The sequence below is a fragment of the Rattus norvegicus genome, chromosome 4 (genome assembly GCF_036323735.1).
Source record: "Rattus norvegicus strain BN/NHsdMcwi chromosome 4, GRCr8, whole genome shotgun sequence".
NCBI classification, from domain to species: Eukaryota; Metazoa; Chordata; class Mammalia; order Rodentia; family Muridae; genus Rattus; species Rattus norvegicus.
Window position 1 is genome coordinate 164,007,207 of NC_086022.1, and position 21,421 is coordinate 164,028,627.

The following is a 21,421-nucleotide window of genomic DNA, read 5'->3' on the forward strand; positions in this document are numbered from 1 at the left end:
CTCAAGTGGGATGGTGAGAAAACAAGAAGAAAATCTAGAGAATAGAGGTCCACTGAAGAGGACAAATAGCATTTAGTCACACAGCTAAACCAGGAGGCCTTTTTGGACAAAAAGGCCATTGTAAAAATAAGCACAAGCTTTGTCTGTGAAACAGAAAGATGAGCAGAGAGGCAGCTGATCTGTTACCGACTATCTCTCTGGACTTAGATTTTCTCTCAAGGAGTATCTCTCTTCAGTGTCAGCTTGGTGGCTTTGCCTCTCAAGAGAACCAGCCTCCAAATGACACTAGGCTTCTAGTAAGAACTAATAACAAAAGGATGGAGAGATGGTTAGGACCTGGGTGCTAGATGCCAAGTGGCTGACATAAGAATTGTAACGGGTTCACCTGGGACTTTCAGGACCTCAGTAGCAGCCCTTTACCAAAGTGTCTTAGTGGGCTAAAGGCCCATGGAAAAGTAAACATTAATCCTGACCTTGGCCACAGCCAAAGCCTGAATTCTAAATTTTGACTGGTAAAACAAAGTTCTTCACAGTTTGTTGTAGATTCTTTTTGAAACTATTTTAGGGGCTTCTCTGCCCCCCAACCTGGGGCATTTTGACCACACGGGCAGGAACTGGCTGCTGTGGGGATAGGATCAAAGGCATTCTCCATGTTATTTAATGCTGGAGATCAACTCCTCTCTTGGAATAGGGCCAGCAGATAAGGCAGGCTCCCTCAAAGAACTTCTCTTAATGAACACTCTCCTTCTGAGAGCGAGTGTTGAAGGTCTGGCCACTAAAGGCAGCAACCTGAATTTTTTTTTTCAGGGCCAAAAGACTCTTAAAACAACCACTAACTCTACACTATCTTTTTGTTGTCAAAGCGTTAACCTCCGCTGGCCTCCTCACCTTGAAACTCCTCTTATGCTGACTTGGCCTTGGCTGCGCCGCTGCCATGCGCAGCCTGCAGCTTACTAGCAGGCCTGTATGCTTGCCACCCTCAGCCCCTACATTTTCCTACTCTGTGCTGTCCCTTCCTTAGAAGCTGTGAATGTTTAAGCAACAGGGAGAAATTTTCTTCAGGATCTAAGGTAAAGCTTTCAGGTTCTTGTTAATGCCTGCTTCAGACAGGGTCACTCACTAACCTGGAGTTTTTCATACACAACTGTTAGCAGCAGCTAGACTGGTCAAGGGGAGTAAAGGGAGGGGCATCTCTCCTTGGGGAGGAGGCTCAAGAGAGAAAGACAAGACTCCCTGGCAGAAAACAATTTCTCTCAAGCAAATTATTTTCAAGTTAAGCACCAAGAGGACCAAGTAAAACTCCTTGACAAACAAAGCAAACAGTTTCATGATTTCAAACACAGTCGTCTGTCCAATGTCCAAAAACGAAACGAAAGCCAAAAAGACACTCGACAATACCACAGAAAACAAACTAGACAAACAAGACCAAGACAAAGCATCCTAAAACCAATTTCCACAGATGCCTGGTACCTTCAGTTCCTTGCCCAAACTGCAGCTTAACCTTAGCTGCTTCTGGGATGAGACAGACCATCTGATTCCACCTCCCAACAGGATTCCAGAGTGTCCTCTTGCCCTAACGTCCGTCCAATGGTCCACCGTCAAAGACAAAGGGGTTGTCACAGCCTGCCCCATGGCAAAGATAAAGAACACCAAATACAGAAACAGAATACAGACAACAGACACTAACACTCGTCCACACCTAGACTTAAATAGGCAGCCGAACGTGACCTCTGATGGAGTGGGATTCCTCATCCACTCCCGCCTAGGGAAAAGGAGCACTCTGTCTCCTTTTCTTCAATAAGTCAGGTCCTCCTGACTGCCCAAGGTTGGGTCCTCCCGACTGTTCTCCACCCGTGGAACGTCTTCCAGGGCTGCAGCTTGCGGGCCCGGCGTCCCCCCTTCCGTGGCCAGAGGGTCCTCACGGACTGCAGAGGTGGCTGCACGGAGTGGGATTCCTCGACCACTCCCTTATTTCAAACCGATACTAACCAGAATCAGAACAGAGACAGACACAGACAGTGGGCGCACACTTAGACACAATTGGGGATCCCCCTTACCTCCAAGAAGGTCTTCGGAGTTGTGGGTGGTTGCAAGATCCTGGACGAGCCCCCAAATGAAAGATCCCCAGAGCAGGGAGACCCTCACTCAAGTCTCGGGATGACGAGACCCCCCCAAGAACTCACACAAGACCATCCTTCCTGTAATCACATGAGGTTTATCGATAGGAACCAGTGCACTGGGGTCAAGACTCATATCCCTCGCAGGGGCAGTGGAGTTCGACCCCGAGAGGCTGGGAGAAAGAGTATTTAAAGGCAGAGGCTGTGAGCCCCAGGGGATGGGGGGATGTCAAAGGGGAATGTACCACAAGTTACAGGATTGTTTTATGGCTCTAAGAGATAAGGGGACGCCAAAAGGTTTTATGGCCCCCTGGTTCCTGGAACAGAGCTACTAAACCAGGAGAAGGGTTGGGTCTTCAGGTCCTCATTATTTTTAAAAGTTTGTCAGAATTGATGAAGTATCTGCATTTGAAACACCTCTGGTAAGGCTTGGGCCTCCAGTTTCCTGGAATGCTCTCTCCAGGATGCAATGGCTGGAAGGGACAGTAGGGGCTTAAATAAACATCACAGGGGCAGAACAAAAACAGTTACTCACACCAGGTGATAAGCAAAGTAGTTCTCTTGCATTTTTAACAATCTGTCTTCCTGAGTCAGGTCCTGTTGCTGAGTTTTGGGCTAATTTAAAACTCTATCTCTCACCTGTTCTGTGTGAGTGGGTGTTCTGCTGAAAAGTAAGAATAAACAAGTCACAAAGTGAACAAGTTTGAACTTTCTTAAATGGCCTTGTCTGGAAACGCCCAGGATTAGACAAAATTCCCTGTCCGGTTTCATTTGCAGTTGAGATGAGATCCTCACGGGATGAAGATTCTATGAGATTGATGAAGACAGAAGACACTACCACAGACTTCCTAAAAGAGGGAGAAACAGGTATATCTTTAATGCTACTTGAAACAAACTAGAAATGCAGAGAGGAGTTGTAAGACTCTACCTGAGTCTTAACTACTGGGAGACTTCTGTAAATGGGACATGAGACTGGAAAGATTGATGCAAAAGCAAGAAGCTTATTATTGTTCCAGTACACTGGAGTCAGCCTACATTGGGGGAAGAGGGAACTGAGCTTTCCATTAGTACAGTTTTTATACAGTTTATAAAGGACAATTTCAGGTATGGTGATTGGGCATACAAGCATTGGTGGGCTCAACTGACCTTTAGGTTGCTGTGGACTCTGGCAGAGTCCTGGTCTTTGATCTACAATCCTGGTGCTTCTGTTAGATAAGGTTGGGACAGCTCTTCTGGGAGAAAAGGGCTGCTTGGTGTCTGGTAAACACTTCAGGAGCTCTAGTCAGATAATATTGGCACATTACTTCCTCCATGGGAGGGGCTGTTTGGCACTCTGAGGCTGGTGGAAAATTACTAACCCTTTCCTTTCAGAGTGTTACCATGGTCTCACAAAAGAGCAGAACCTCCTGCCAGTTAACCTGGCTAGGCCTGTCCCTGTATAAGTGAAGATGCTTGGAGGCTTGTGTTAAATAGGTACTCTGTTGCTTACATTGTGAGAGAGTGCTATTGTGATGGCTAAAAGTATGTATTAAGTTTTAACAACTTTGTCTCAAAGTAAAAAACAAAACAAAACAAAAACAAAAACAAAAAATTCCCAGAAAGCCTATAAAGCCCCTTGCTCGAGGATGGATAACTTCCTGAAATGCTTCAAACTGCATGCAAGAGAAGAAGAGAATTGTTTTCAGTTCCTTGAAGAGAGCATGTGAATGGCATTTAGAGTTTCTCAGCAGAAAACAGCTGCTCTGTGATCAGATCCTCCAAATAAAGTGTAAGTGGTCTAGGTGGGTTTTGTTGTTCCTCTGAGTTTTGGTGGTGATGGTGGTACTGCTTGAACAGCAAGCACATTTACCCCCTGAGCCATCTTCCTGGCCCAAGAGAAACTGCTTTTTCTGCAAAATGCTTTAGGAGATACTTACACTGTCTAGCAAGCTCTGACTTAGGGATTTCTGAGGACAGCAGGCTGAGGAGTATTTAGCCAGAGCAATAAATGGGCAGGGCCAAGCATGAGGTCTAGTTAGTGTTTCCTTTCCAATCATTTCCTCCTAAACTGACTCATTTTGGTTTACTTTGGGACAAAGTCGGGAACATCTGAGTTGTGACATATGACTTAATTCATAAGCCTACGGTAAACACTTGCAGATTTTAAATATAAACACAGGCATTTTCATCTTGTGGATATGTGTGTTGGAAGACAAGGGCATGTGAGAAGAGGGATATCAAAATGTTAAACTTTTTTTCCTGTGTTTCTTACAAAACCTGGTAATATTAATCATATTTGTGCAAGTTTTGCTTCATACATGTCATTTTTTTCATTTTTTTGATCATTTGGAAAAAATATGTGTTCATAATGTTTTTGCGTGTATGTGTGTGTGTCTGTACTGTAGAATGGCCCATGTGGACAGATCTTAGGTTGAGAAAAATGACATCTCTTCTGAATATGGTCCTGGAACTATTGATTCTGTGGTGAAGACTCACAGTTGATAGTCTGTACAATAATTGTATTGAAATGGATCACAAATACAAACACAGAAGGTTATAAACCTAAATATACATGAAGGAAAAAATCTTTATGAGTGAGAGATGGTCTCAGGCAATGAATGTTGCTTCCAATATCAAAATCTTTACCGACACACCAGAAAAATACACTGGTTTCAGTGGAATGAGAAGTTTCTGCTCTGTTCCCTGAAAAACAATTAAGAAGATAAACAATGGGCTCCCAGACCCTGTGGGAGAGAGACCTCACCGCCTGGTCAGGTGGGCACTCCTGAGGCTGCAGAGCGGAAGAGACCACCAACACTGCCCACCCCTGCCCATATCCCTGGCCCAAGAGGAAACTGTATAAGGCCTCTGGGTTCCCGTGGGGGAGGGCCTAGGAGCAGCAGGACCCCTGCCCCTGAACCTGAAGGAACAGACTGGATAAACAGTTCTCTGCACCCAAATCCCGTGGGAGGGAGAGCTAAAACTTCAGAGAGGCAGACACGCCTGGGAAATCAGAAGAGACTGCACTCTGCACACATCTCGGATGCCAGAGGAAAACACCAAACGCCATCTGGAACCCTGGTGCACTGAAGCTCCCGGAAATGGCAGCGCAGTTCTTCCTGGTTGCTGCCGCCACAGAGAGCTCATGGGCAGCACCCCGCGAGCGAACTTGAGCCTCGGGACCGCAGGTAAGACCAACTTTTCTGCTGCAAGTGACCTGCCTGGTGAACTCAAGACACAGGCCCAGAGGAACAGCTGAAGACCTGTAGAGAGGAAAAATTACACGCCCGAAAGCAAAACAGTCTGTCCCCATAACTGGCTGAAAGAAAACAGGAGAACAGGTCTACAGCACTCCTGACACACAGGCTTATAGGACAGTCTAGCCACTGTCAGAAATAGCAGAACAAAGTAACACTAGAGATAATCTGATGTCGAGAGGCAAGCGCAGGAACCCAAGCAACAGAAACCAAGACTACATGGCACCATCAGAGCCCAATTCTCCCATCAAAACAAACATGGAATATCCAAACACACCAGAAAAGCAAGATCTAGTTTCAAAATCATATTTGATCATGATGCTGGAGGACTTCAAGAAAGACGTGAAGAACTCCCTTAGAGAAACACAGGAAAACATTAATAAACAAGTAGAAGCCTACATAGAGGAATCGCAAAAATGCCTGAAAGAATTCCAGGAAAACATAAATAAACAAGTAGAAGCCCATAGAGAGGAGACACAAAAATCCCTGAAAGAATTCCAGGAAAACACTATCAAACAGTTGATGGAATTAAAAATGGGAATAGAAGCAATCAAGAAAGAACACATGGAAACAACCCTGGATATAGAAAACCAAAAGAAGAGACAAGGAGCTGTAGATACAAGCTTCACCAACAGAATACAAGAGATGGAAGAGAGAATCTCAGGAGCAGAAGATTCCATAGAAATCATTGACTCAACTGTCAAAGATAATGTAAAGTGGAAAAAGCTACTGGTCCAAAACATACAGGAAATCCAGGACTCAATGAGAAGATCAAACCTAAGGATAATAGGTATAGAAGAGAGTGAAGACTCCCAGCTCAAAGACCAGTAAATATCTTCAACAAAATCATAGAAGAAAACTTCCCTAACCTAAAAAAAAGAGATACCCTTAGGCATACAAGAAGCCTACAGAACTCCAAATAGATTGGACCAGAAAAGAAACAACTCCTGTCACATAATAGTCAAAACAACAAACGGACAAAACAAAGAAAGAATATTAAAAGCAGTAAGGGGAAAAGGTCAAGTAACATATAAAGGCAGACTCATCAGAATCACACCAGACTTTTCGCCAGAAACTATGAAGGCCAGAAGACCCTGGACTGATGTCATACAGACCCTAAGAAAACACAAATGCCAGCCCAGGTTACTGTATCCTGCAAAACTCTCAATTAACATAGATGGAGAAACCAAGATATTCCATGACAAAACCAAATTTACACAATATCTTTCTACAAATCCAGCACTACAAAGGATAATAAATGGTAAAGCCCAACATAAGGAGGCAAGCTATACCCTAGAAGAAGCAAGAAACTAATCGTCTTGGCAACAAAACAAAGAGAAGAAAAGCACACAAACATAACCTCACATCCAAATAGGAATATAACAGGAAGCAATACTCACTATTCCATAATATCTCTCAACATCAATGGCCTCAACTCCCCAATAAAAAGACATAGATTAACAAACTGGATACGCAACGAGGACCCTGCATTCTGCTGCCCACAGGAAACACACCTCAGAGACAAAGACAGACACTACCTCAGAGTGAAAGGCTGGAAAACAACTTTCCAAGCAAATGGTCTGAAGAAGCAAGCTGGAGTAGCCATTCTAATATCAAATAAAATCAATTTTCAACTAAAAGTCATCAAAAAATATAAGGAAGGACACTTCATATTCATCAAAGGAAAAATCCACCAAGATGAACTCTCAATCCTAAATATCTATGCCCCAAATACAAGGGTACCTACATGTGTAAAAGAAACCTTACTAAAGCTCAAAACACACATTGCACCTCACACAATAATAGTGGGAGATTTCAACACCCCACTCTCATCAATGGACAGATCATGGAAACAGAAATTAAACAGAGACGTAGACAGACTAAGAGAAGTCATGAGCCAAATGGACTTAACAGATATTTATAGAACATTCTATCTTAAAGCAAAAGGATATACCTTCTTCTCAGCTCCTCATGGTACTTTCTCCAAAATTGACCATATAATTGGTCAAAAAACAGGCCTCGACAGGTACAGAAAGATAGAAATAATCCCATGCGTGCTATCGGACCACCACAGCCTAAAACTGGTCTTCAATAACAATAAGGGAAGAATGCCCACATATACGTGGAAATTGAACAATGCTCTACTCAATGATAACCTGGCCAAGAAGAAATAAAGAAAGAAATTAAAAACTTTTTAGAATTTAATGAAAATGAAGGTACAACATACCCAAACTTATGGGACACAATGAAAGCTGTGCTAAGAGGAAAACTCATAGCGCTGAGTGCCTGCAGAAAGAAACAGGAAAGAGCATATGTCAGCAGCTTGACAGCACACCTAAAAGCTCTAGAACAAAAAGAAGCAAATACACCCAGGAGGAGTAGAAGGCAGGCAATAAACAAACTCAGAGCTGAAATCAACCAAGTAGAAACAAAAAGGACCATAGAAAGAATCAACAGAACCAAAAGTTGGTTCTTTGAGAAAATCAACAGGATAGATAAACCCTTAGCCAGACTAACGAGAGGACACAGAGAGTGTGTCCAAATTAACAAAATCAGAAATGAAAAGGTAGACATAACTACAGATTCAGTGGAAATTCAAAAAATCATCAGATCTTACTATAAAAGCCTATATTCAACAAAATTGAAAATCTACAGGAAATGGACAATTTCCTAGACAGATACCAGGTACCGAAGTTAAATCAGGAACAGATAAGCCAGTTAAACAACCCCATAACTCCTAAGGAAATAGAAGCAGTCATTAAAGGTCTCCCAACCAAAAAGAGCCCAGGTCCAGACGGGTTTAGTGCAGAATTCTATCAGACCTTCATAGAAGACCTCATACCAATATTATCCAAACTATTCCACAAAATTGAAACAGATGGAGCACTACCGAATTCCTTCTATGAAGCCACAATTACTCTTATACCTAAACCACACAAAGACCCAACAAAGAAAGAGAACTTCAGACCAATTTCCCTTATGAGTATTGACGCAAAAATACTCAATAAAATTCTGGCAAACCGAATCCAAGAGCACATCAAAACAATCATCCACCATGATCAAGTAGGCTTCATCCCAGGCATGCAGGGATGGTTTAATATATGGAAAACCATCAACGTGATCCATTATATAAACAAACTGAAAGAACAAAACCACATGATCATTTCATTAGATGCTGAGAAAGCATTTGACAAAATTCAACACCCCTTCATGATAAAAGTCCTGGAAAGAATAGGGATTCAAGGCCCATACCTAAACATAGTAAAAGCTATATACAGCAAACCAGTTGCTAACCTTAAACTAAATGGAGAGAAACTTGAAGCAATCCCACTAAAATCAGGGACTAGACAAGGCTGCCCACTCTCTCCCTACTTATTCAATATAGTTCTTGAAGTTCTAGCCAGAGCAATCAGACAACAAAAGAGGTCTAGGGGATACAGATCGGAAAAGAAGAAGTCAAAATATCACTATTTGCAGAAGATATGATGGTATATTTAAGTGATCCCAAAAGTTCCACCAGAGAACTACTAAAGCTGATAAACAACTTCAGCAAAGTGGCTGGGTATAAAATTAACTCAAATAAATCAGTAGCCTTCCTCTACACAAAAGAGAAAGAAGCCGAGAAAGAAATTAGTGAAACGACACCCATCATAATAGACCCAAATAATATAAAGTACCTCGGTGTGTCTTTAACCAAGCAAGTAAAAGATTTGCACAATAAGAACTTCAAGACACTGAAGAAAGAAATTGAAGAAGACCTCAGAAGATGGAAAGATCTCCCATGCTCATGGATTGGCAGGATTAATATAGTAAAGATGGCCATTTTACCAAAAGCGATCTACAGATTCAATGCAATCCCCATCAAAATACCAATCCAATTCTTCAAAGAGTTAGACAGAACAATTTGCAAATTCATCTGGAATAACAAAAAACCCAGGATAGCTAAAACTATCCTCAACAATAAAAGGACTTCAGGGGGAATCACTATCCCTGAACTCAAGCAGTATTACAGAGCAATAGTGATAAAAACTACATGGTATTGGTACAGAGACAGACAGATAGACCAATGGAATAGAATTGAAGACCCAGAAATGAACCCACACACCTATGGTCACTTGACTTTTGACAAAGGAGCCAAAACCATCCAAAGGAAAAAAAGATAGCATTTTCAGCAAATGGTGCTGGTTCAACTGGAGGTCAACATGTAGAAGAATGCAGATCGATCCATGCTTATCACCCTGTACAAAGCTTAAGTCCAAGTGGGTCAAGGACCTCCACATCAAACCAGACACACTCAAACTAATGGAAGAAAAGCTAGGGAAGCATCTGGAACACATGGGCACTGGAAAAAATTTCTTGAACAAAACACCAATGGCTTATGCTCTAAGATCAATAATCGACAAATGGGATCTCATAAAACTGCAAAGCTTCTGTAAGGCAAAGGACACTGTGGTTAGGACAAAACGGCAACCAACAGATTGGGAAAAGATCTTTACCAATCCTACAACAGATAGAGGCCTTATATCCAAAATATACAAAGAACTCAAGAAGTTAGACCGCAGGGAGACAAATAACCCTATTAAAAATGGGGTTCAGAGCTAAACAAACAATTCACAGCTGAGGAATGCCGAATGGCTGAGAAACACCTAAAGAAATGTTCAACATCTTTAGTCATAAGGGAAATGCAAATCAAAACAACCCTGAGATTTCACCTCACACCAGTGAGAATGGCTAAGATCAAAAACTCAGGTGACAGCAAATGCTGGCGAGGATGCGGAGAAAGAGGAACACTCCTCCATTGTTGGTGGGGTTGCAGACTGGTACAACCATTCTGGAAATCAGTCTGGAGGTTCCTCAGAAAATTGGACGTTGAACTGCCTGAGGATCCAGCTATACCTCTCTTGGGCATATACCCAAAAGATGCCCCAACATATAAAAAAGACACGAGCTCCACTATGTTCATTGCAGCCTTATTTATAATAGCCAGAAGCTGGAAAGAACCCAGATGCCCTTCAACAGAAGAATGGATACAGAAAATGTGGTACATGTACACAATGGAATATTACTCAGCTATCAAAAACAATGACTTTATGAAATTCGTAGGAAAATGGTTGGAACTGGAAAATATCATCCTGAGTGAGCTAACCCAATCACAGAAAGACATATATGGTATGCACTCATTGATAAGTGGCTATTAGCCCAAATGCTTGAATTACCCTAGATGCCTAGAACAAATGAAACTCAAGACGGATGATCAAAATGTGAATGCTTCACTCCTTCTTTAAAAGGGGAACAAGAATACCCTTGGCATGGAATAGAGAGGCAAAGATTAAAACAGAGACTGAAGGAACACCCATTCAGAGCCTGCCCCACATGTGGCCCATACATATACAGCCACCCAATTAGACAAGATGGATGAAGCAAAGAAGTGCGGACGGACAGGAGCCGGATGTAGATCGTTCCTGAGAGACACAGCCAGAATACACCAAATACAGAGGCGAATGCCCGCAACAAACCACTGAACTGAGAATAGGACCCCCGTTGAAGGAACCAGAGAAAGAACTGGAAGAGCTTGAAGGGGCTCGAGACCCCATATGTACAACAATGCCAAGCAACCAGAGCTTCCAGGGACTAAGCCACTAACTAAAGACTATACATGGACTGACCCTGGACTCTGACCTCATAGGTAGCAATGAATATCCTAGTAAGAGCACAAGTGGAAGGGGAAGCCCTGGGTCCTGCTAAGACTGAACCCCCAGTGAACTAGACTGTTGGGGGCAGAGGGGCAACGGGGGGAGGGTTGGGAGGGGAACACTGATAAGGAAGGGGAGGGGGGAGGGTGATGTTTGCCCGGAAACCGGGAAAGGGAATAACACTCGAAATGTATATAAGAAATACTCAAGTTAATAAAAAAAAAAAAGATAAACAATGGACAGGCAGTGTTTTTCTTCTCTTACTTAAAAGAAGTTGTACCTAAAATGTACTGAGAGCTTTAAAACACAGTGGGAGGAATGGAGGAATGGGTGCAGAGGTTAAGAGCACTTGTTATTGTTCCCAAATTGAATGTGAATATGTTTTATTGGGGGTGTAATTGCTTGCTTGACAGTTCTGTGATACATACTATCTTTACATATGAGTTTCCCTTTGGCAATTGCTAGTGTTCAAACATGCAAATGATTTCATTCATTGGCATTGTTTCCTACAGTATTGCAAACTCATTCCTTACCTTTATAGCCAATTAATAAACTCTTTAGAACTCTATATGTAGATGCAACCATGTTGTCTGGCTATCAATATTCTTATCTCTGAAGTTAGACTGTTATTTCTTTTTCTTGCCTTATTGTCCAAGCTAGGACCCCCAGAGTCACGCCAGAATGTTCAGCAGACATCCTTGCCTTGCTCTTTCTCAATGGGAGTGGTCATGGGGATCATTCCTGCTGGCTGTAATTGAATTTTTATTTTTGGTTATTGTAGCTGAACCAAATTGATTGCTATTAAAATTGATCCTGGTGGCGGGATAAACACAGCCTTTATATTTTTATATGCCTTAAATAGCTCATTGGTTGGGCCACTTCCTAACCTCCACATGTTTAATCCACCCCCTCCAATATTCTGAAGTTACTCCTTACTAATGGTTCCTTGGCTCTCCTTCTCCCAGATGGGAGGATCTCCTTCCTCTTCTTCATGCCTCTCTCCCTAGCCTGGGAATCCTAAAAGTCTGGCCCCTGTCTGGTCTGCCAAGTCATTAGCTGTCTGCATCTTTATGCACCAATCAGAACTAATTAGGGATAATATACCTCAGTCTTATGTGTTGGACATTGCAAACGGTTTTTTTTTTTTTGGAAACATAATTAGCATGAGAATACTAGTAGCTATACACTTCTTGTCAGATGTTCCTCAAGTCCTAATGTGTAGAGTTATTACTTTGGACTTACATTGAATTCTCCATATGTTTTTTGGTTGAATTTACTGAAATGGTCCTTTTTTATTTTCTTATTTGTTACCATGTTGAATTAGATTTTGTTAGTTCATTATAGTTTATATAGATGTTGGATAGATAGATAGAACCAATCCTAATATAGTCTCAGCCTCAAATTCAGTATTTAGCTAAGACTGGCCTTGAATTCATGACTTTATGGTCTGCACCTCCCCTGAGCTAGAATTATAGCTCTGGTGATGTCAAACCTGGCACATTAATTAGCTCTTTGTTTTATTATTCATGTGTTCCTCTCTGGTTTAACTAGGTCTATTCTGATGACACTAATCCTGTGGGTAGCTCTCTGTTCCGTGATCTTCCCTCTCTCTGTTTATTGCTCTTTTATTGGCCCTTAGTTTAATAACTGGAATATTGTATGGCAAACATTTTGTTTCACTTTCCTATAGTCTCTTAAGAGTCAAGAACATCATTTATAGATCGAGACCTTTCTATGAAGGGCCTTGCATTAGAAAAGTATAAGTAAAATCTACAGACGATCCTGTAGTAAATTTATCTTTTTCTCTGAAAGATTTTTGAGATTGGTGTTCTCATATTTATATTTTTCAGGTGAAATGCTCCATGGAAATTGTCTCAGAATCTTCTCCCCTGAATCTCCTGCTAAGCTTTACTGCTGTTATGCAGTGATCCTAGTCCTCACTGTAGCTGTAGTTGCTCTTTCTGTTGCTTTGTCAGGTGAGTGACTCACTCTCCAAATCCTGCGTCCCTCTGTCCACATCCACATTGTCAGTTATACTCACTGAGCACTGTGAGCCAGGCATTGTGGGAAGGGCTCCAGAGAAAACACCTGGAAGTTCCTGTTCTCTGGGGACTTAGGTTCCAGCAGGAAGATGCAGTGAAGGAACAGCACAGGCTGTGGTGTGCACAGGAAGCCAGGCTCAGTATTTCTGGGAAGATGACATTCAACAAGAGAGATGCAGGGAACATAGGTCTACTTGAGGGAACTGTCCAAGACAGAGAACAAGGAAGAAAAACTCCAAGGAGGATCCTGTAACAAGTGTAAGGACAGAGAAAAATAATATGGCCAGGAAGGTACATTGCCTTCCTCCATAACCCATGGTTTTAGTTACTGGTCTTAACTGTGTTTTGAAAATATTAAATGGAAAGTTCCTGAAGTGATGAATTTATAGGATTTTCATACTACATTTCTTCTAGACTAGTAGAGTAAAACCTTGCACTGTCCTCTTAAGTGTGTGAATTATCTTTTAGTGTTTACACTGTATATACTACCTATGCAAAGTCCTCACTGCTATCTCAATTATTAGTCTGGTAGCCAATAGATGTCCATACAGAGTGCTTGCTGCTGTAGCCATCCCTACTGTAGTAATCAGTCACCCAAAACTCAGGAAGTGATGCTATTATAGAAATGCACTTCTTGAGAGCTGTACTGTCAATGAGCACCCAAGAGAGAATGGAACACAGGCCCAAGGTGGGAGACTTTAGATAAAAGCACATCATGCTCAGGAGAGGATTCCTAGAGATCAGTTAGGAAAGCTACAATCAAATTCACACCTCACAGCAGAGCTCAGGGGGGTATTCCATAAAGAGAGAAGACATGCTTGTTACAATTCCTTGTATCATCTTCATTTTAGTAAAAAAGACACCACAGATCTCAAACATAAATGCCTACGCTGCTTGCCCAAGAAACTGGATTGGAGTTGGAAATAAATGCTTTTATTTTTCTGAATATGCAAGTAACTGGACATTCAGCCAGGACTTCTGCAAGGCACAAGAGTCCCAACTAGCTCGATTTGACAACCAGGAGGAGCTGGTAAGGAATGGGCAGGGATTGGTTTGTCTGTTTGTTCTATTGAATATTGTCCTGCCTTGAGATAGAGAAGTTATAGATGAAGCATGAGGAAGGATCCTATCCCACGCACATGGAGACATGGGACACGTGTGAGTGTGTGCCATTTGCTGATGCTTGACTTCTGACTGGAGCCCTGAGACATCCAGGAAACATTCTCTCACACAGCGCTCACAGTCAGCTGGAAGGTCAGATCTGCCATTTTACTAGAATACCTGGTAGACATGAGCGTTTTCCTATGAGATAGAACATGTTGCATACTGTTAATAACTGCAATAGGAGGTTAGCTGAGAACTAATCTGGCCACAGAGGAATGTATCATTACATTTGGTTCTTTACTTCAAATGAAGTTCATTAGAATTACAGATATCAAGTGGATTCCGTGGGAATGGGGACTAATACAGATCCAAAATCTGTGACTTTCATTTATGCCCTCCTGTTATCTCTTGAGGAAGCTGTAGAGTGGAGAGATTCCAGGATCATCTGAAACAGAGACACAAATGTTCACTTTCTGTATTGACAGAATTTTGTGAAGAGATACAAGGGGTCATCTAACTACTGGATTGGCTTGCACAGAGAGTCCTCAGAGCACCCTTGGAAGTGGACAGATAACACTGAGTATAACAACTTGTATGTTTTCACAATGTTTTCCTTCTAATGTGTTTGTGTGTTATGATATGTGTAAGTTGTGGCTATGAGGGTTAAAAGGCTTTCATGTGAGGCCAACTGTACTGGGAAGGAAGAAAAAAAGCCCTTGGGCTAGAGGTGTGCCCTGGGCATGTGTACCTCATGCAACAGCCAACCCCCAGAAAATTCCACATCCTGATAAATTTATATCTATTGGATACTCTTCCGTCTACTAGCCATCATCTTCAAAGCATTTACATAGTCATTTCCCTCCAAATATTTAACATGATGGTGGCATCTGGGGTAGATGTCTGCTATGACCACTTGAAAACCTTTCCTTGGTGATAACTGTCCTTGTGGTTAGATAGACCTGCTGAGGAAGTCTCTAAAACCATAGGAAGCTACTTTAGAACTGCAAATCTGAGAATTATCAGTCCTCTGTTTGCATGGTTGTACCTGGTCACAGAAGCAGAGACTCCAGGAGCATTGAGAATCTCCCCTAAGGTCTAGTCATAAATGATCAATGGGGACAGCTCTTTTTTTTGTTTTTTTTGTTTTTTTTTTTTTAAAGGAGTATAAAACTATTTACTGACCACTGTTCACCATTATTTACAATAAAGTAAATATACAGTTGGATGACATTCTGATACTACAAAGTTACTTTTCTGACTCAATGAACCAGTATGCAAATACTGAGAAGATTGATCCTTCCAGTAAGGAATGAGTCAGGGTAAAGAAAAAGCATGCAGGGCATTAATTGATATTAGCAAATTTTGTTCACGCACTTAGTCAGCAGGTCTTAAATCGCCAACATCAGCTCCAACCATGATTCTATTTCCACATCAAACAGATTCCATGAATCATAACCTTTTAGTGCAGATTTTAACTTTCTACAAAGGAATGGTTCACCAGAGGAACCTTTACACAGACCAGCTGACCTGGACCTGCCTCTGTAGACCAGGGGCCTCTTAAATCAGAGCTCCACCTGCCTCCAGAGTTCTGGGATTAAAGGTGCGCACCATCACACTCGGCCAAGTCTTGTTATTAAATCATACTACTTTGTTGTCTAATTCCATTTTCTGAAAGGGGTATTCGTATGGACAACATTCTGTAAATAAACTACTGTATTTACTTGATAATACATCAATTCTGATGGGGTTGGTTTTAAACTATACAATAAATTATAGACTCTGCTTATTCTGAGAGGTTATGGTTTCAGGAAAATGTTCACGGTGATGGAATCTCATCAACTTGCGTTTTCACATTCAGTTCTTTTGAGTATTAAAAACAAGATAAGACAGACAGGTTATGTGTTTTATGCATACACTGCATACAAACGAACAAACAAAAAAATCCAGAATGGTCCTTCTGTGTCCCAGTTAAAAATAAGTTCTGACTTGAATAATGACTGTAAAATCTCCCCAGTAATTAAGAAAAGCTGTTCTTCAAAGCTGAGGAAATACAACATGGCATCAAATATTCTACTGTTAAAGGAAGCAACTACAGAAAGCTCTTACTTGCTCAAAGGAATCAGTGCCTTTTGATGCAGAACAAAAACGAAAAATATCCCAACTACTGTCAATACTTTCAAAACCAGCATATCAAACTTGATTTTCATTAGAATGCTATTTTTTCCACACTAGTAATTCAAAACCCAAGATCCAGATTATATATATATATATAATCTATAATTATATTATATATAATATACATTATATATAACTATAAATATATGCAAACAATTATTGTGCTTCATCTTTGGGACAAGAATGCCAAGTCAGCCTCTCCTTACAGAAGGCGATGACAATCTGAGGACACTTCATATTCACCTCCTTTGCCAGCACCAAGTCAGCCTCATCTGAGTCCTTCCATTTCATGAGAAACATTAGCTCTCCACTGCTGTCTGTGGCACCAATTATTCGCTCAAAGTCAAGGCCCCTGGCAAAGCCCCTGGGCTTGTCTGCAGCATCTCTCTTCTTCTTCAATTTGCTACCATCAGATTCACTGTCAGATAAAGATTTCCTTTTTGTACCATCTTTTTCTTTACCAGCTTTTTGATAATTAAGAAATGCTTGAATTAATTCTGGACAATCTAAATTTTCCTCTGGTTCCCAAGTATTATCAGCATCTGTGAACCCCTTCCACTTCAGGAAATACTCCACCTTCCCATTCACTACATGACGGTCCAGTTCTTTGTCTACCACAAATTCTTCAGGCTCTGCCTCTTCAACTTTTTTACTCTTTCCATTCTGTTTCTTTCCCATTTTTTGCAATGTAGTTTTATTGGAGGCCATTTTTAAAATTTAATCGGAGACTTGAAGAGCACTCAGATGCTCAGGGCCGTGGACCCTGCAGTCTCCCGCCTGTGCGCTTCAGCTCGGGGACAGCTCTTGAATGTGAGCATAGCCGTTTTGAACAGACCCATTTCACTGGAAGGGTAGAACAAGAAACCTTTTATGACCATAATTAAAGAGCTATCAGCCATTTACTAAGTGGCGCATTTCCCTCCACTTTCATACATGTGTAAAATAGTTCAAGAGAGCACTGAATATCACCCTTGTGAGGCCACCCACTGCTGCAGTTCACATGAACGTGGCAGCGAACATTGTACACACATTACAGGGTTCAACATGGATGAGTGACAGAGGTGTCCTGATCAAGTCAAACCCTGATGATGTATAAATCCTTAGGCAAAACTAGTGCATGGGAGTCTGGTGGACTGTGCTTCTGATCCATATTATAAGTAGGTGTAGAAGATGAGAGATATGATTGCAGGACTGAATGCAATGGCAGACTCTGCAGAAATCTTTTTTTTTCTTCCTTTAGGGTTTCCATCCGAGGAGATGAACTACTTGGTTTCCTGAGTGACAGTGGGATCAGCAGTAGCAGGAACTACATAAAAAGGAATTGGATTTGTAGCAAGCCCAACAACTACACCTCACAGTGCAAGTAGTTTTGTATCCTGGGTAGAGAGTATATCATAGCAATCATGAGGAACATAACATCTTCTCTACAGTAGCTGCCTCATTAACAATCTGCTAAAATAATAAGTTCATAATGTGTGGTGACATCAAAGATGACAACTGTGGACAAGTTTGCTTTGGAGGTCATATCTTAAACATAAACTAAATCACAGCAGTATTAGTAACCTCTACCTTTTTCTCTTTCTCTTTTAAAAATTATTTCATTTATTTATATTCCAAATTCTGTCCCCTCCTGGCCCCCCTTCCAGAATTCTTCACTTCATACCCCTCCCATTTACTTCTGAGGAGATGTTCTCCCCCTATTGTCCTATGCCCACCCTACCCCACCCTGGGCATTCCCTTTCTCTGGCTCATTAGTTCTCTACTGGATTAGGTGCATCCTCTCCCACTGAGGACAGATAAGGCAGTCCTCTGCTACATATGTCCTGGAGGCCATGGACCAGCCAGGTACCTCTTTGGTTGGTAGCTTAGTCTCTGGGAGCTCCTAGGATTCCAGGTTAGTTGGCACTGCTATTCTTCCTATGGAGTTGCCATCTCTTCAGCTCTCTCAATCCTTCCCCTAACTCTTCTATAGGTGTCCCCAACCTCAGCCCAGTGATTGCCTGTGAATATCTGCATCTGTCTTAGTCAGCTGTTGGTAGAGCCTCAGAAGATGCATTGGTCTGGCTGTTACGAAGTCAAACAGTCCTCTGAGAGGGGAGTGAGGCTTATTATAGGAAAGACGAAAAAACAGATGCAATAATGGGAGGGCTGCAGGTCAATACCACTCCAGCCCTGAGTGTATTTCTCACAGCCTTCTTTTTTTTTTTTTTTTTTGTTTTTGTTTTTGTTTTTGTTTTAGTTTTTGTTTTTGTTTTTTTTATTTATTTTTTATTAACTTGAGTATTTCTTATATACATTTCGAGTGTTATTCCCTTTCCCGGTTTCTGGGCAAACATCCCCCTCCCCCCTCCCCTTCCTTATGGATGTTCCCCTCCCAACCCTCCCCCCATTGCCGCCCTCCCCCCATAGACTAGTTCACTGGGGGTTCAGTCTTAGCAGGACCCAGGGCTTCCCCTTCCACTGGTGCTCTTACTAGGATATTCATTGCTACCTATGGGGTCAGAGTCCAGGGTCAGTCCATGTATAGTCTTTAGGTAGTGGCTTAGTCCCTGGAAGCTCTGGTTGCTTGGCATTGTTGTACCTTTGGGGTCTCGAGCCCCTTCAAGCTCTTCCAGTTCTTTCTCTGATTCCTTCAATAGGGGACCTATTCTCAGTTCAGTGGTTTGCTGCTGGCATTCGCCTCTATATTTTCTGTATTCTGGCTGTGTCTCTCAGGAGCGATCTACATCCGGCTCCTGTCGGTCTGCACTTCTTTGCTTCATCCATCTTGTCTAATTGGGTGGCTGTATATGTATGGGCCACATGTGGGGCAGGCTCTGAATGGGTGTTCCTTCAGTCTCTGTTTTAATCTTTGCCTCTCCCTTCCCTGCCAAGGGTATTCTTTTTCCTCATTTAAAGAAGGAGTGAAGCATTCACATTTTGATCATCTGTCTTGAGTTTCGTTTGTTCTAGGGATCTAGGGTAATTCGAGCATTTGGGCTAATAGCCACTTATCAATGAGTGCATACCATGTATGTCTTTCTGTGATTGGGTTAGCTCACTCAGGATGATATTTTCCAGTTCCAACCATTTGCCTACGAATTTCATAAACTCGTTGTTTTTGATAGCTGAGTAATATCCATTGTGTAGATGTACCACATTTTCTGTATCCATTCCTCTGTTGAAGGGCATCTGGGTTCTTTCCATTTTCTGGCTATTATAAATAAGGCTGCGATGAACATAGTGGAGCACGTGTCTCTTTTATATGTTGAGGCATCTTTTGGGTATATGCCCAAGAGAGGTATAGCTGGATCCTCAGGCAGTTCAATGTCCAATTTTCTGAGGAACCTCCAGACTGATTTCCAGAATGGTTTTACCAGTCTGCAATCCCACCAACAATGGAGGAGTGTTCCTCTTTCTCCACATCCTCGCCAGCATCTGCTGTCACCTGAGTTTTTGATCTTAGCCAATCGCACTGGTGTGAGGTGAAATCTCAGGGTTGTTTTGATTTGCATTTCCCTTATGACTAAAGATGTTGAACATTTCTTTAGGTGTTTCTCAGCCATTCGGCATTCCTCAGCTTCCTCACAGCCTTCTTATAGTTGAATATTGTATCTTTGAGTTTATATTCAGAAAACAACTAAAGGGAAATTAAAATTTTGAGCTTGTGATTGAATTGTAAACTGTCAATGTTTTATTAACTTATCAGAATTTCATTGATGAATGTTAAAATTGGGAACTTTGAACTAATAAAAAGTGTGGGGGCAGAATATAAAACACCTTACTTACTCTCATTTAAAATAGAATATAAAACACCATTTCTTACTCTCATTTAAAAAATCATTTTTTACATCTCTATAACTTGCAATTATATACCTCAAAATATTTTTGTAGCACCTCCAACATTTATTACTTGAATTTACCAGCTTCCGTAGGGAAGATGTTGGAACTTGAATTTATGTAACTCTATTTTGACATCAGTAAAAGCTGTGACGATTCCTCTTAAAAGAATAGGTGATAGACTTTAGTGAAAAGGATCATAAAGCCACGTTCTGCTATACCCAATATGGGGCTTAATTAAGAGTCTCATGCTCTAGCAACTGAGTTAGCTGAGCTCTTTTATCATCTGGTGGCAAAACGCAAACATGTTTTCTTCCCTGTATTAATACCAGATCAGTACCATGTCATATGCCAATAAGTGGATCCTTTCCTTTCACCTGAGTATAAGTAGCCTACTTGAAGGATGCAATAAACACTTAGCAACAAAGAATCTGTTGGCATCTATTAAAAATTCAAAATAAAAGTGAAGGAGTATACAACTTCCCTTTTTTATTTTAAGCAACTGATTTCATGGATTTGTTCCACAATTTTCTGTCCTTGAGGAAATGTGAACTTATGCGTTTTATATAGATTATGACTCATATTTCATAGATTTAAATTATATTTAATTTATATTTTGAACACATTTTATATTTAATGTATATACTTTTCATTTAAGTATATCATCATTTAATGTATATTTTATTTACTGTATATAATGTATACACTAATGCATAGGATTCATTCTTAGTGTATATAATTGATACTAAATGTATAATTTCTATTCACCTTGTATACTTTATATTTAACATATAGTTTAGTTTTAATATGTACAACTTATATGCATGCATGTATATATGTGAATATGTATGTAGTCATTAAGATGGGTTATCTTCTGAGGTTATTTGAATAAAGTATACATTTTACAAACATGTTTTAATGTACATAATTTCTGACTTGCATCACATATTTTAGTTAATGTAACTTATATTCTGTGTTGCCTGCATGAAAACCAGGAATCCTAAGTGTTTACTCATGCCAGAGCTAAGATGTCTGCAGTGCTGTCTGCTGCAGAGCCCCAGAGGGGGAGTTCTGCATGGCTCATGCACTTTCCTTTCATCCTGCTGCTGCTGGCTGTTAAAGTCTCCATTTCCCTGCGGGTGGGTGGATGCTCCTGCTGTGAATGCAGAGCAGCAGAGCCCTGAATGTGGCTGTGCAAGGCCTTTCACTGGCTGCTGCCAAGCACACCTCTGCAC

At 41.2% G+C, this 21,421-nt stretch overlaps 1 protein-coding gene and 1 pseudogene across 3 annotated transcripts in view; one reads left to right on the top strand and one right to left on the bottom strand.

Annotated features, from left to right (window-relative positions):
* The window catches only part of Clec2gl1 (C-type lectin domain family 2, member G like 1), a 35,935-nt gene extending 14,836 nt beyond the window's left edge, over window positions 1-21,099 (top strand). Inside the window, exons 2-6 of one of the 3 annotated variants that reach the window (NM_001402575.1) lie at window positions 2,895-2,984; window positions 12,897-13,022; window positions 13,940-14,118; window positions 14,678-14,784; window positions 17,608-18,681. In NM_001402575.1, coding sequence (NP_001389504.1) covers window positions 2,895-2,984; window positions 12,897-13,022; window positions 13,940-14,118; window positions 14,678-14,784; window positions 17,608-17,734 — 629 coding nt within the window. In that variant the 3' untranslated portion in view covers window positions 17,735-18,681. Of the gene's footprint in view, window positions 1-2,894; window positions 3,886-12,896; window positions 13,023-13,939; window positions 14,119-14,677; window positions 14,785-17,607 lie in introns of all 3 variants that reach the window. The other 2 variants (XM_017593050.3, XM_017593051.3) reach the window with 2 other exon arrangements.
* Cbx3l3 (chromobox 3 like 3) lies at window positions 15,336-17,142 on the bottom strand (annotated as a pseudogene).
* Window positions 21,100-21,421: the final 322 nt, after the last annotated feature.